Source organism: Mustelus asterias, chromosome 11 (genome assembly GCF_964213995.1).
Source record: "Mustelus asterias chromosome 11, sMusAst1.hap1.1, whole genome shotgun sequence".
Classification (NCBI taxonomy): Eukaryota; Metazoa; Chordata; class Chondrichthyes; order Carcharhiniformes; family Triakidae; genus Mustelus; species Mustelus asterias.
Window position 1 is genome coordinate 61,434,803 of NC_135811.1, and position 15,938 is coordinate 61,450,740.

Sequence of the window (15,938 nt, forward strand, 5' to 3'; positions counted from 1 at the left end):
GAGATTAGCAAAGTAAAGTTCATTTATTAGTCACAAGTAAGGCTTACATTAACACTGCAATGAAGTTACTGTGAAATTCCCCTAGTCGCCACACTCCGCCACATGTTCGGGTCAATGCACCTAACCAGCACGTCTTTCAGACTGTGGGAAGAAACCAGAGCACCTGGAGGAATCCCACACAGACAGTGACCCAAGCCGGGAATTGGACCTGGGACCCTGGCGCTGTGAGGCAGCAGTGCTAACCACTGTGCCACCGTGCCACCTCAGGGAAAATACAGGTGGAGTTACGAGGATAGAGCCTGGGTGGGATTGCTGTCGATGCAGGCTCAATGGACCGAATGGTCTCTTTCTGCACTGTAGGGATTCTATAATCTCAAATGCTCATCCTCTCTCATGCACCGCTAGACCAACACGTCTGCTGTGGGGTAGGCTGGCTAACCTCCCGCCAGTGCTGCTTACCCCACCTATCATTGCCTTGGATCCTGCAAACAGATCAAGTTACTGTCTATATCTAAACTCACCTGCAGACTATCAGTTCATTCATGGATAAGACTCTTGCCTTCCATGGCTTTATTGTGAACCATTACATTGATATCCTGGGTGGAACATTCCACTTTGATGGTGGTGGTTGATGGTTCTGGACCGGCCACCTGTTATACACTGTCCTTGCTTTTCCTTTTGATTGAAGCTACCACACCCAATTCTGAAGCTTCTACATCTTGCTTTTCATCATAGCACCATCCAAACCGCTGTCGGTGTCAGTGTGATACTCAATATAAAATCGCATCCCATTTGGTACTTTCTCCTCCTTCGTGTGCTTCAATATCTACCAGCCTTACCTATAAAGTCATCCTTGACTATCATTCCCCCAATATTCAGTCTGCTTTCCCTATGTATATGCGGCACTGACAAGTTTTCAGGTAACAAAAGATGTAGAAATGTAGAAAACTGTGATGAAGATGAAGGACATGTCACCAAATGACCAATCATTTTTGTTGTCCCGCTCAGGCAATGTATTCTGAACCTGAATGTGAGCACTCAGACAAGCAGCAAGTACAAGCAGCACCTATGGATCTAGGTAATGAGCAACCCCATTCCAGAAAATCCTCTCAAAAATGGCTGGTTATCAGCTTTCTTCTTTCTCTTGTTAGAATGGCACTTAAAAAGGGCACTCTTTACTAGATTAAGTTCAATGGTTACTGTCATCTAGAAGAGGAGGCAGTGAAAGGTAGATCACATTAGAAGCACACTGAATTGCTAAAGCTGCAAGAGGTTTTGCTGTTGGTGACTTATGATGTGATGTTATCCTTTCCTACTGTGAAAAAACTAAATCTATTCACAGTGACTGAGGGTAATTGTGGAAAGGTTCTATATGGAATTGGTGTGTCAGTCCCAGAAGTTGATCCATTTGGGGTTTCAATGTTTTAAATGAAGTGATTTATAATTTTTGTCACTGGATTTCACAAGCATTTTCCTGCTGAAGAGATGTTGGCAAATTTGTTGGTTTTGCTTCTTGGCTTGGCATGTTAGCAACTGCTTCCACCAGGTCCCTGTTACATGGTGATGCCTATCTAAGCTACATGCAACAGAACACAATAAGTTTGGATAGTGTTGCAAGGCTGTTTCACAGCATTCCCCCAAACCAATCTAGACAATGGAATCTTTATTGATGCAGCTTTTTATGCTCTTTATGGGGTTTTGCAGTAGAATGGGTCTCACTGCACTCTATGTTGCTGTTCTCAGCTAGTGGACAGATGTCAGTAACCAAGGGTTAATTGAGGGCTATGTGTTCCTGAAACAAAGGGCAAGATTCTCAGAGCCCATTCGCCATGGGAGCAAATCCCACCATGGTCACGAAGCCTCATGAGAGGGCCATAATGGGATTTCCAAGTGAGATGTTCCCGGGCTCTTCCCAATGTCGCAATCAGGTTTATGGAAAATAGCGTAAGATGCTAAAAGTCAGATTGGTGCCATTTGTTATTGCCGTGAAGCGCGTCGTGCCCAAAATGGGATATCCCGGGCTCCGTGGGAATCACCCCAGGCTGCCGGGATAGCTTGTGGGGGACAAGGGCTAACCGACAGAGACGGGGACCCGCCACAATGAGGCCCACGCTGCCACCCAGTCCATCATCGAGTGGTGCATCGAGCTCCTAAAGATGTGGTTCTACTGTCTGCACCGCTCTGGTGGTGCCCTCCAGTACAGCCCCCTGAGGGTCTCCCGCATTATCGTGCCCTGCAGTGCACTCCACAACATGGTGCAACAGCAGCAAGACTTCTTGGAGTAGGAGGGGGACGACGTGGAGGTGGAGGAGGAGGGGGCCAAGGAGGATGTGGAGGAAGAGGCCGAGGAGGAGCCGGAGGGCTGTGGCAAGGTTTCGGCAGGGTAGGATAGCGAAGGAGGTCCTCATCAAAGCAAAGTTCTCCCAACAAGAGGCGTGAGGTCAACCAGCCTCAATCCCCACCAATCCAGCACCCCCCCCTGGAAACCTCAAACCCCCCCACCTCTTGTCCAAACTCCCCACTGTGGTTCCCATTGACATCTCACTAGGGTAATGGCCATGTTAGCAGGTTACTGGTCTAGACAGGAGGGTGATGACGACTTGCTAGACGATATACACTATGATGCCGCCCTGGTGTAACGCAAGTTTGATTCCTACCTGTTTGTGACTGCACATTAGCACCTGGGCTCAAATCTGAGCGAGAGTGGGGGACACAACCATGCGGCCCAATTCCCCAGGGCTGGAGGTGTAATGCTGGGGGAGTCAGTCCTAGGGACGCTGAGAAATGAGGATGCCATGCCTGGCTGTCACCATGGGCCTACATGACCACATTGCTGGGACTTCTGGGGAGCCCGACGGGGATGGGAGTAGAAGGGTTCAGGTTGCTGAGCAGCATTTCTGGAGGAGCGCTTGGAGTACCACAGCGTTTAGGGGTCTGGCACAGGTGCTGGGAACTGGGAGTTCCAGATTCAGTGGACTGAAGTGCCTCTCTCACGCAGAATGACACTCTGCACCTCTATGCGATCACAGACAAAGGAATCCCAGCCGTGGGATGCAATAACATTTAATAGTGAATATTAACAGTGCATATTACCCTCACCCTGAGTACAGGGAATGCTTTCACCCGTGCCCTTAATCTTACATGGCCTACCTCTATGTCTCGGATGCACATCAGAGGCGGAGGCGGTCAGTTGTGTTCTGTGCCCCGTGGCCGGTGATGCCCTTGGCAGGCGTCCTGTGGAGGGCCGGGACCTGGAGGGCCGACTTTCAGATGTCACGGATGTAGCTGTGCCATCTCGTTCTGTCCGCTGCCCCTGAGATGCACCTGTGTCAGGTAGCAGCGACGGCCCGAGTCTCCAAAGTGGAAGGTCCCGGCATGGGCTCCAGCCCCTCCTCCTCCCTCAGGGTACGTGGGCCCCTGGAACACTCAATGGGACAGAGGGGCAGCTGGAATTAGCTCCAGAGGCCTCTGCGTCACCTGACTGCCAGTCCTGGAGGTCCAGCTGCATCTGCCTCACTGTGTGTGACGCCTCTGTGATAGCCCTCTGAGTCTGCACCAGGCTCTGGATCCCCTCAGCAAGTGCCTTCTGAGACTGGGCCAAGCTCTGGAGCCCCTCAGCGATGGGCTTCTGATCCTGGGCCAAGCTGTGGAGCCACTCAGCGATGGCCTGCTGTGACTGGGCCAAGCTGTGGAGCCCTTCAGCGATGGCCTGCTGTGACTGGGCCAAGCTCTGGAGCCCTTCAGCGATGGCCTTCTGATCCCAGGCCAAGCTCTGGAGCCACTCAACGGTGGCCTGCTGTGACTGGGCCAAGCTTTGGAGCCACTCACCGATGGCCTGCTGTGACTGGGCCAAGCTCTGGAGCCCCTCAGCAATGGCCTGCTGTGACTGGGCCAAGCTGTCGAAGTCCACAGCCATGGCTCTCTGTGTCTGGAGCATGCTCTGGGGCTCTCAGCCATGGTCCTAGCAATTCGATCATGCCTTGGACCTTGCAACCCATGGCGATGATTTCCTACTGTGGAGATGCCGGCGTTGGACTGGGGTGAACACAGTAAGAGTTTTAACAACACCAGGTTAAAGTCCAACAGGTTTATTTGGTAGCAAATACCATTAGCTTTCGGAGCGCTGCTCCTTCGTCAGATGGAGTGGAAATGTGCCACTCCATCTTCTCCTGTGGGGATAGAAGAGGGAGGGGGGATTCAAAGCCTGATGGATGGAAGGGCATGGGATGTCAGGGATGGGGGAAGCTGGGTGGCGACTTTTGGTACTGTGCCTTGGCAGGCAGGCAAGTTGGTGCCAGAGGGATTGGACGCAGGCGCTAGGGAGTCAGGTGCTGGAAGGCCATGGGGAGTCAGGGAGCAGATCAACGTGGACATTCCAGGCACAAAAGACAGGACTGATGCCAGGACGGGAAGGACACTCACCTTTGCTGCCTGAAGAAGGTCGTTCTTTTTTCAGCACTGGGTGCCAGTCCACCCTGCCGGTGCGCGGACACTCACTGCCACTGTCTCCAAGGTCACATTTCCAGCCTAATCCTCTGAGCTGACCCTCTGTGTTCAGAGTGTTCCCTTGTCTGCCAGGGTCCTGATGTCTGGTGGCAGTTTTGAGGAGGGGGTCCTTTAATTGTACTTTGAGATCGAGGTACCCTTTAAAAATGGTGCCCCAATCTCTGTGGAGCCAGGCTTGCCGGACCTATCAGGCCCCTAAAGCAAACCACTACCTTTATCTGAGTGTCAGAATGGAGTGAAAACCTGACTGAGTTTCTGGAGTGAAACACACCAGTTTTCAGTCAAAAACTGACACATTGGCATTTTTTGGGAAAATTCCACTCAAAGTTAGTAACCATTACCTGGTGGGACATAAGGGACTCATGGATATTGTCGGGATACTTGTCATCTACCTCCGTGTCCAAATAACAACGGTAACAAGCAATCTGAATATTGACATGAGTGGAATGCTTCCTGCTCATGAATAGTTCAGGGGAAGGAGGCCATTTGGCCACTCGATGCAATGTGAAGGATTCATTTGGGATGGATATTCAGAAATTATATCCCCTATGTATAAAGTGACTTGAAGCTGAGGAATAAATTTTTATAATGCTTTAGAATTTAGAAAAGCACTACCCAAAGAATGCTGCCAATTGACAACTGAGTCAGATAGGTGTAGGTTTAATGCCCCATTCCACATATCACCATAGAATCCCTATAATTCAGAAAGAGACCTTTCGGCCCATCAAATCTGCATCCCACCCAGGCCCTCCCCTCACCCCGTAAATCTGCACATCTACTGTGCGAGGAAACTGGAGCACCCAAGAAGACACAAGGCTGGAACTGAACCCAGGTCCCTGGTGCTATGAGGAAACAGTGCTAACCACTGTTGTTACTGTGCTGCCCTGTCTCGGTACTTAAATACAGGTTGCCACTTCAGAGCAAATTTGAGGATCATTCCTAGAAATACTAACTTTCAGACGAGAAATTAAGGCAAGGCCCTGTTTGTCAGTTCAGGTGGATATAAAATGTCATTTAGCAGGGTTCAGAGAAGCGTAGGCAGTTCACTTGCTCTTGTGATTAAAATTTATCTCTCAGCCAATATTGCAAACTGTTCAGCCAAATAGCGTTAGTGGGACCTTACTGTTCATTGACAGTTGAAATGAAAAATCTTGTTATAAATGCAAGTCTTCCAAATATAAGCATCTTCTGCTCCCAAGGAATGTTCAGGATTAGCACAAAGAAGGTGCAAGGACACTGCTCCTAGTTTTCTGTGCCTGACATATCTCTTGTCAATACTCAGAAGTGGAATTGCAACTTCTATAGACAATCTCTGACAGCTAGTTGGTGAAGGAGACCAGAAGTCAATTTTTACTCAGCTTTAGATTTAAACACAAAATTCACATTACAAATGTATAACTCCTAACTCAATCCTTCACCAGTACCAATAAGTGTCTCTTTATATGTACATAAGTAACCGTCCAATGATTGCACCCACCTGTATATATTTAACCACAATTTACATAATTAACATCTACCAAAGTGTCTCTCACCAATAAATGAAAAGTATTGCAATGCTGTTTTGGATGGACCATGATACACCATTCTTCCATTCACCAGGAGTGTCAGGCTGTCAAAAAGCTTAAATATAAAGTATTGAGGCTGGTGTATTGAAAATATAATTGTTCTGCCACATCTTGAAAGTCTAGGATGAGAAAAATAAGAATTTGTAAAATATGCTGAGAATATACTTCAGATCTTTGCCAGGAATTTCTGCAGGGTCTCCTAATTGACTAGTTTAACTTTGGTGGAAGATAACCAAAAAATCTGTTTACACATCTGTCCAGAGTTTTCACAATTTTAAACTTAAAGGTAGGCATCTAATGAAGAGACCTTCACAGGAAATTCCTGTGAATACTTTCTGAATATTAAACAGTGATAAGGAATTTCACCTATCATCAAAATTTATCACAGGTATATGTACTGCTTCTGCACAAGGTTTCTCGTTATCAGTACTGGGAACATCTAGGCCTCTGAATTAACATCTGAATAAACAAGGGGAAACAACAGATTGGCATTAATTGGAGGTTTTCTTCAATTGATATGGAATACGAGTTAAGCATTTTTGCTTTCCCCTCCCAGCTAAGTCTACATCAGGTAGCTCTTTTAAGGTACCAACGTAATAAACTAACTCAAATTAACTTAGGGACAAAGTAAAAGGGGCGGCTCCCCAAAAGGAAGGGGGGAACAGCCCGAACCAAAAACAAAGTCGAAAGGAAACTTAAAACGTCAAACCAAAAGGTGATTATCGGGGTCGATAATACACCCCAGCCCCTGCGGCGCCCAGCGGTCGCAGAAGGCGTCAACCGTGCCCGTGGACACCGCATGCTCCCTCTCCAGAGACACCTGGCCGCGAATGTAGCCGCGGTAGAGGGGCAGACAATCGGGATGGACGGCCCCATCGATCGCCCGCTGCCTGGACCTATTGAAAGTCTACATCAGGTAGTGCCACTGAAATGATCTGAACATGCTTATTGGTAAAAAGCACAGGTAAAAAGCTACATGGCAAGTAGCATACTGATAATAAAAGATGAATCCAAAATTTGATTGCTCAAAATTGATGGTACATTTCTAAGAGAGTCCAAGTGCAAGCTTCTTGGAATACAATGTGGGAAAGAGTGAGGTTATGCACTTTAGTAGGAAGAAAGAGGTGTAGACTATTTTCTAAATAGGGAAAGGCTTCGGAAATCTGATTCACAAAGGGACTTGGGAATCTTGGTTCAGGACCCTCTTAAGGTTAACATGCAGATTCAGTTGGCAGTTAGGGGAGGCAAATTCAGTGTTAGTATTCATTTCTAGAGGGCTAGAATACAAGAGCAGGGATATACTGCTGAGGCTGTATAAGGCTCTGGTCAAACCCCATTTGGAATATTGTGAGCAGTTTTGGGCCCCATACCTAAGGAAGGATGTGCTAGCCTTGGAAGAAGGTTCACAAGTATGATCCCAGGAATGAAGGGTTTGTCATATGAGGAGCGGTTGAGGAGTCTAGGTCTATACTCGATGGAGTTTAGAAGGATGATGGGGGGGATCAAATTGAAACTTACAGAATATTGAAAGGCCTAGATAGAGTGGACGTGGAGAGGATGTTTCCACTAGTGGGAATGACTAGAACTTGAGAGCACAACCTGAGAGCGAAGGAGCGCTCCTTTAAAACTGAGATGAGGAGGAATTTTTTCAGCCAGAGGGTGGTGAATCTGTGGAACTCATTGCCACAGAGGGCTGAGGAGGCCAGGCCATTGAGTGTCTTTAAGACAGAAATAGATAGGTTCATGATTAATAAGGGGATCAAGGGTTACAGGGAGAAGGCAGGAGAATGGGGATGAGAATCATATTGTAGGAATCAAGGATTGTAAGAAAAGGGAGAACCAGCCGTGGATAACGAAGGAAATAAAGGAGAGTATTAAAATAAAAACAGCTGCGTACAGAGTGGCCAAAAATAGTGGAGAAACAAGTGATTGGGAAAAATTTAAGAAACAACAAAGAGAGACTAAGAAAGCGATAAAGAAAGGAAGGATAGACTATGAAGCTAGGCTAGCAATTAATATAAAAAATGATAGTAAAAGTTTTTATAAATATATAAAAAGGAATAGAGTGGCTAGAGTGAATGTTGGACCCTTGGAGGACGAGAGGGGGAGTTAATAGTGGGAAATGAGGATATGGCTGAGTCTTTAAATAAGTTTTTTGTGTCGGTCTTCACGGTGGAGGACACAAATAGTTTGCCAAATATTAACGATAGAGGGTTGGCAGCAGGAGAAATACTTAATACAATTAATGTTACCAGAGAGGCAGTGCTGGGTAGACTAATGGGACTGAAGGTGGACAAGTCCCCGGGTCCGGATCGAATGCATCCCAGGGTATTGAAAGAAATGTCAGAGGTAATAGTGGATGCGTTAGTGATTATTTATCAAAACTCGTTGCATTCTGGGGTAGTGCCGGTTGATTGGAAAACGGCTAATGTTACGCCGCTGTTTAAAAAAGGAAGGAGACAAAAGGCGGGTAACTATAGGCCGGTCAGCTTAACGTCTGTAGTAGGGAAAATGCTGGAATCCATTATTAAAGAGGAGATAGCAGGGCATCTGGATAGAAATGGTTCGATCAATCAGACGCAGCATGGATTCATGAGGGGAAAGTCGTGCTTGACGAACATGTTGGATTTTTATGAAGATGGAGGAGAACCGGTGGATGGGTGTTTTTGGATTTCCAAAAGGCGTTTGATAAGGTGCCCCATAAAAGGCTGCTGAAGAAGATTAGGGCACACGGAGTTGGGGGTAGTGTGTTAAAGTGGATTGGGGACTGGCTATCCGACAGGAAGCAAAGAGTCGGAATAAATGGGTGTTTTTCCGGTTGGAGGAAGGTAACTAGTGGCGTGCCGCAGGGATCGGTACTCGGGCCGCAACTATTTACCATATATATAGATGATCTGGAGGAGGGGACGGAGTGTAGGGTAACGAAGTTTGCAGACGACACAAAGATAAGTGGAAAAGTGAATCGTGTGGAGGACGGAGAAGATCTGCAGAGAGATTTGGACAGGCTGAGTGAATGGGCGAGGATATGGCAAATGGAGTATAACGTTGAGAAATGCGAGGTTATACACTTTGGAGGAAATAATAACAAATGGGATTACTATCTCAATGGAAACAAATTAAAACATGCTACCGTGCAAAGGGACCTGGGGGTCCTTGTGCATGAGACGCAAAAGCCCAGTCTGCAGGTACAACAGGTGATCAAGAAGGCAAATGGGATGTTGGCCTATATCGCGAGGGGGATAGAATATAAAAGCAGGGATGTCTTGATGCACCTGTACAGGGCATTGGTGAGGCCGCAGCTGGAATACTGTGTGCAGTATTGGTCCCCTTATATGAGGAAGGATATATTGGCATTGGAGGGAGTGCAGAGAAGGTTCACCAGGTTGATACCGGAGATGAGGGGTTTGGATTATGAGGAGAGGATGAGGAGATTGGGTTTGTACTCGTTGGAGTTTAGAAGGATGAGGGGGGATCTTATGGAGACTTATAAGATAATGCGGGGGCTGGATAGGGTGGAGGCGGAGAGATTCTTTCCACTTAGTAAGGAAGTTAAAACTAGAGGACACAGCCTCAAAATAAAGGGGGGTCGGTTTAAGACAGAGTTGAGGAGGAACTTCTTCTCCCAGAGGGTGGTGAATCTCTGGAATTCTCTGCCCACTGAGGTGGTGGAGGCTACCTCGCTGAATATGTTTAAAGCGCGGATGGATGGATTCCTGATCGGTAAGGGAATTAAGGGTTATGGGGATCAGGCGGGTAAGTGGTACTGATCCACGTCAGATCAGCCATGATCTTATTGAATGGCGGGGCAGGCTCGAGGGGCTAGATGGCCTACTCCTGCTCCTATTTTTTATTATATCAGCCATGATTGAATGGCAGAGCAGTTTCGATGGGCCAAATGGCCTAATTCTGCTCCTATATCTTCTGGTCTAAACAATATGAATATTTACAAGAAAAATTAGGTACTTTGGTTAAAATTTAGCATTTTAACTTCCCAGTGAGTGCATTTCTAATCTAAAAGTAGAAAAAAGAAAAGTGACATTTAGGGTGCAAAATTCAACTGTCTACACGACTAATGTGCTATGCAGATATGGTTCCATCATAGATGTATGAGAGGCACAGCTCCCTGCACAGCATTATGCAATCGGAGTGATGGAAGCAAATCCACCCTGTTTGTGCCAGCCGAGTTTGTAAAAGGAAGATCATGACATCAGAGATACCAATGAGTTGATGCAGTCCTTAAGTCCAAAAATTGGCCCAAAAACGCAGGCAGAACCTTCCTTATTCACCCCTAAATGAACAAGTTTAACCATACAAGAATGGTCCTGTTCAGGAGCTATTTAAGGGGCCACTTTTGCTCAAAGTTGGTGGAAACATTGTGGTGAGTTGCTGGAAGTGTTTGAAATTTCCTGCTGACTGCTCAAAAGTAGAGAATACAGAGCCTAGCAGAAATATGGGAGGAGTGAAGTTTACCCTGCAGCATGAATAGGAGCGGCAGAGGAAGCACAGACTGGGCAAGGAACCTTGTTAGAAGGGAGGAGAAGGAGGCCACTCCTTGGAAGAGTCGCATTTTTATAGGGGCGGCACGGTAGCACAGTGGTTAGCACTGCTGCTTCACAGCTCCAGGGTCCCGGGTTCGATTCCCGGCTCGGGTCACTGTCTGTGTGGAGTTTGCACATTCTCCCCGTGTCTGCGTGGGTTTCCTCCGGGTGCTCCGGTTTCCTCCCACAGTCCAAAGATGTGTGGGTTAGGTTGATTGGCCAGGTTAAAAAATTGCCCCTTAGCGTCCTGGGATGTGTAGGTTCGAGGGATTAGCGGGTAAAATATGTGGGGGTAGGGCCTGGGTGGGATTGTGGTCGGTGCGGACTCGATGGGCCGAATGGCCTCCTTCTGCACTGTAGGGTTTCTATGATTCTATGACATTCATCTCAATGAATGCCCACTATTATGGAAATATCCATAATCCTTCAACATCTTACTATCAAGATAGAAAACAGATGGTTCGGATACCCCGATTACAAATGGTCCATGATCCAATTCCACCATCCTAGCATGTGAGCTCAGAAGGCCTTAACTGAGAGCTATGGAGTCAAATATAAAACCATGGAATAAACCATCAGCCAGGATTTGTTACTGAGGCAGCTCAGGGGGTTGGGGCAATCTCCGCAGTACATTCCCAAGAGGGTCTCCATGTTTGTGATCGTATGGTGCGTCCTCCACAAACTGACAATTATAAGGGCGCAATCACAACTTCCTGGAATCCAAGGCCTCTTTGGGAAAAGGAAGATGAGGAGTGGGGAAGATGAGGAGTGGGGAAGATGAGGAGTGGGCAGGATGAGGAGTGGGCAGGATGAGGAGTAGGGAAGACCACAAGGCCATGATTCTTCATTTTCAGACTAAGTACCCACGTCGGCCCGAAACCAGGAGTCTTTCCCTCTGGCGTTTGCAGCGTCTGTTAGGTGGCACTTCGAGCAACCCGCCAGTCAGCCTCACTATTCCGAGGCCGGGTCACCGTTTTTAAGGGCGGCCCGATTTCTGCGCTCGGAGACAGGACCCCATCCGCTCAAAAAAATTAAATGGGTGCACCCAACCATTGACCAGGGGAGCACCAACAACCCCTCATTAAAGAGGGGCATCTACCTCCCCCCCCCACCATCCACCTCCCCCCCCCCACCATCCGCCCACACACAGGCATGAGGATGACCCGAAGCGACCCCCCAACCTCCTTCTTTCTCAAACAACGCACTCAGCTCTCCTCTCCTCAGTTCCCATATTCAGCCCCCTTTCAGGCACTGCCCCCTGGCATTGACACACTGGCCTGGCTCCTGGAGTCCCAAGGAAGTAGGTCCAGTAGCCAGATTGCAGAGGTTAGTCCCTCAAGGGTCCTGGGGGTTGGATGGGCTTGGGCTGGGGGCAAGGTGATGGGCTTGGGCTGGGGACAAGGTGTTGACCTTGCCACTCTCTGCCGGGATGGGGGTGATGTGGCTGGACTAGCCCTTCTAGCCATGACAGACCTGAAAATCATCCCTGGTGATTTCAGGCAGCCCTGTAATCAATATCTGCTTTCCTGCCTGTCAGCTGTGCAAATTCTGAAGTGGCCAGATCACTTTAATCTCCATGACCCCCTCGCCTCCCCAAAGCATATCTTAACATAGAGAAGGAAAGTAGAGGGTGCAGAATGTAGTGTTACAGTCATAGCTAGGGTGTGGAGAAAGATCAACTTAATGCGAGATAAGTCCATTCAAGAGTCTGATGGCAGCCGGGAAGAAGCTGTTCTTGAGTCAGTTGGTACGTGGCCTCAGACATTCTTCCAACGGAAGAAGGAGGAAGAGAGTACATCCGGGGTGCGTGGGGTCCTTGATTATGCTGGTTGCTTTTCCGAGGCAGCGGGAAGTGTAAACAGAATCAATGGGTGGGAGGCTGGTTTGTGTGATGGACTACGATTCTTTGTAGTTTCTTGCGGTCTTGGACAGTTCAGGAGCCATACCAAGCTATGATATAACCAAAAAGAATGCTTTCTATGGTTCATCTGTAAAAGTTGGTAACAGTCATAGCGAACATACCAAATTTCCTCAGCTTCCTGAGAAAGTAGAGGCATTGGTGGGCTTTCTTAACTATAGTGTCAGCTAAAGTCCTCTGACAGACAGATATCAATTTCACCTTTCTGCCTGACCCCTGATTCTCTGTGCCACGTAGTTATTCACTGGGAGTGAGTGGGCCCAGAGTACCCCCCTCCCCCCCAACATGGATGGAATGTGTGGAGCCACATCGTGGGTCCATTCAGTTAAAATGAACTTCCCCACTCCCAACATGGACCCACCAGTACATCTATTTTAGACTATCTATGACAATATCCCTTGGCCTAAATAACTCAACAAAGGCGAACACCAGGTCAGATTTAGCTGGCCCAATAGGGCCCATCAGTTGGGAACCCCTATCAGTTCCAGAGGGGAGGCCCAACTGTATTAAACACCCTTCAGGCCTTCAGTAACCATTGTTAGCTCTCAACCAGAATTCTGGAGCCCAGCAGCAGAAGTTCTTCACGCTGAGAGCTGCTGGCCAATCTGAGGCTGGTATTTCTTTCTTGCTTGCTAGCACCACCAGAAGCAGAGGTAGCTGCTGACAATGCACCCACCAGAAGCCCAGGTTTGCCAACAGAACCCTGGCCAAAGGTGAGTGAGGGTAGGATGGAGGTTTGATAATGAGGGAGACTCCTGGAAGGCCAATGCAAACACAATAGGGTTTACTGGGCAGCTTCTTGAGGCACAGCAAAGTTGTTTGGCTCCCTTTAATCCCTGAGCCACTACTAGACTACAGTGAACTCAGGGATAATGGGTTAATTGGTTCATTAATGAGACTAATTAACATACCAGCATTGGCAGCTGTGAATCCCGCATCAGCCTCTTTGGCCCTTCGATATAACTGGGGGAAAATCTCCTGTTGGCAGGAGACTAATACAGGGCCTTTTCCACATTAAGAGGTCATTAAATCCAGCTATTCAATAGCTTTCACATTCCCAAGGGATAACAACACATCAACACTCCTCGTCATCTACTAGAGCACAGATTGCAGGTTTGCTGTGAGAGCTTCCACATCCCATTGGGCACTGAGGTCTGCTTCCATGGTGCAGCTGTCTGTTCCCTCAACCCAAAACTGACTCTGCATTAGCCCCTCTGAATACTGAAGGTATGGACTCAAAGATCAAGTCTGAAGGAGTGGGCTTCCAGGCTGAAACAGAAGCTGAGCGGCACGGTAGCATAGTGGTTAGCACTGCTGCTTCACAGCTCCAGGGTCCCGGGTTCGACTCCCGGCTCGGTTCACTGTCTGTGTGGAGTTTGCACATTCTCCTCGTGTCTGCGTGGGTTTCCTCCGGGTGCTCCGGTTTCCTCCCACAGTCCAAAGATGTGTGGGTTAGGTTGATTGGCCAGGTTAAAAATTGCCCCTTAGAGTCCTGAGATGCGTAGGTTAGAGGGATTAGCGGGTGAATATGTGGGGGTAGGGCCTGGGTGGGATTGTGGTCGGTGCGGACTCGATGGGCCGAATGGCCTCCTTCTGCACTGTAGGGTTTCTATGATTCTGAGGAGGAGTCCACACCGGTAACCCAGAAATGAAGGTCCCCTGCTCAGTTTACGCCACCTGACCCACCCCACCTTCAACAGACCTCAGATCAACCGCCAAGCAGCACGGAAAGGACCTTCTCACCGTAGGGGTGTTAAGGGAGCCACGGTCCTAAAGGGGGAGAGATATTATGATGGCCATGGAGGCGACAAGGGATCATTGATAGATCTCCCTGTGGGCTTTGTAGAATGATGCGGAGATGCCAGTGTTGGACTGGGGTAAACACAGTAAGAAGTCTCACAACACCAGGTTAAAGTCCAACAGGTTTATTTGGTAGCAAAAGCCACTAGCTTTCGGAGCGCTGCTCCTTTGTCAGGTGAGTGGGAGTTCTGTTCACAAACAGGGTATATAAAAACACAAGCTCAATTTACAAAATAATGATTGGAATGCGAGTCTTTACAGGTAATCAAGTCTTAAAGGTACAGACAATGTGAGTGGAGAGAGCGTTAAGCACAGGTTAAAGAGATGTGTATTGTCTCCAGACAAGACAGTTTGTGAGATTTTGCAAGCCCAGGCAAGTCGTGGGGGTTACAGATAGTGTGACATGAACCCAATATCCTGGTTGAGGCCGTCCTCATGTGTGCGGAACTTGGCTATCAGTCTCTGCTCAGCGACTCTGCGCTGTCGTGTGTCGTGAAGGCTGCCTTGGAGAACGCTCACCCGAAGATCAGAGGCCGAATGCCCGTGAACGCTGAAGTGTTCCCCAACAGGAAAAGAACACTCTTGCCTGGTGATTGTCGAGCGGTGTTCATTCATCCATTGTCGTAGCGTCTGCATTGTCTCCCCAATGTGCCATGCCTCAGGACATCCTTTCCTGCAGTGTATCAGGTAGACAACATTGGCCGAGTTGCAAGAGTATGTACCGTGTACCTGGTGGATGGCGTTCTCACGTGAGATGATGGCATCCGTGTCAATGATCCGGCACGTCTTGCAGAGGTTGCTGTGGCAGGGTTGTGTGGTGTCGTGGTCACTGTTCTCCTGAAGGCTGGGTAGTTTGCTGCGGACAATAGTCTGTTTGAGGTTGTGCGGTTGTTTGAAGGCAAGAAGTGGGGGTGTGGGGATGGCCTTGGCGAGATGTTCGTCTTCATCAATGACATGTTGAAGGTTCCAGAGAAGAGTCCAAGAGAACCAGGCAGGTAGTGCAGGAGCCCTCTAAGGTCCTGCTCGTGAATGGGTTTTCTAGTTTTGGATGATGGTGAGGGCGATGGTTCCTCAGAGGAGTGCAGTCAGAGCCACTATAGGCAACTCAACTGTACAGGGAGAAATAGGAGGGAAAGAGTATTAGTGTTAGGAGATTCATTTGTTAGAAAAACAGGCATCACCGTGGCGATAGACATGACTCCAGGATGGTATGTTGCCTCTGTTAGGGTCCCAGACCAGAACCCCAAGGTATTGTGGGATTGTGGTCGGTGCAGACTTGATGGGCCGAATGGCCTGTTTCTGCCCTGTAGGGTTTCTATGTATATTATGAAGCCAGACTAGACCTCAACAATTTTTCTATTTTGGCACAAATGTGAGGAAAGGGTGCTTTGCTTGAGGAGTAACTCCATTGACAAATTAGAGATCTTTTATCAAAACAAGCTTTATTCATGGTACAGTTTAAGTATAACTCTAACAAAATGAAGCAGTATAATTCTTAACAGTTGAGTAATATTTAAACATGAAAAGAAACAACTCTAATTTCTAACATCACTATTTCAGTTCCAAAAAAAGCAACATTCTTCTTACAGACTTAAAACCCACTTTAAATAT

The 15,938-nt window shown here is 47.9% G+C and overlaps 1 protein-coding gene across 1 annotated transcript in view; it reads right to left on the bottom strand.

Annotated features, from left to right (window-relative positions):
• LOC144500834 (broad substrate specificity ATP-binding cassette transporter ABCG2-like) overlaps positions 1-15,938 on the bottom strand; it is a 107,739-nt gene that overhangs the window by 75,559 nt on the left and 16,242 nt on the right. The window contains exon 5 of the mRNA XM_078224311.1: positions 6,039-6,190. Within this exon, the coding sequence (XP_078080437.1) occupies positions 6,039-6,190 (152 nt within the window). The remainder of the gene's footprint in view (positions 1-6,038; positions 6,191-15,938) is intronic.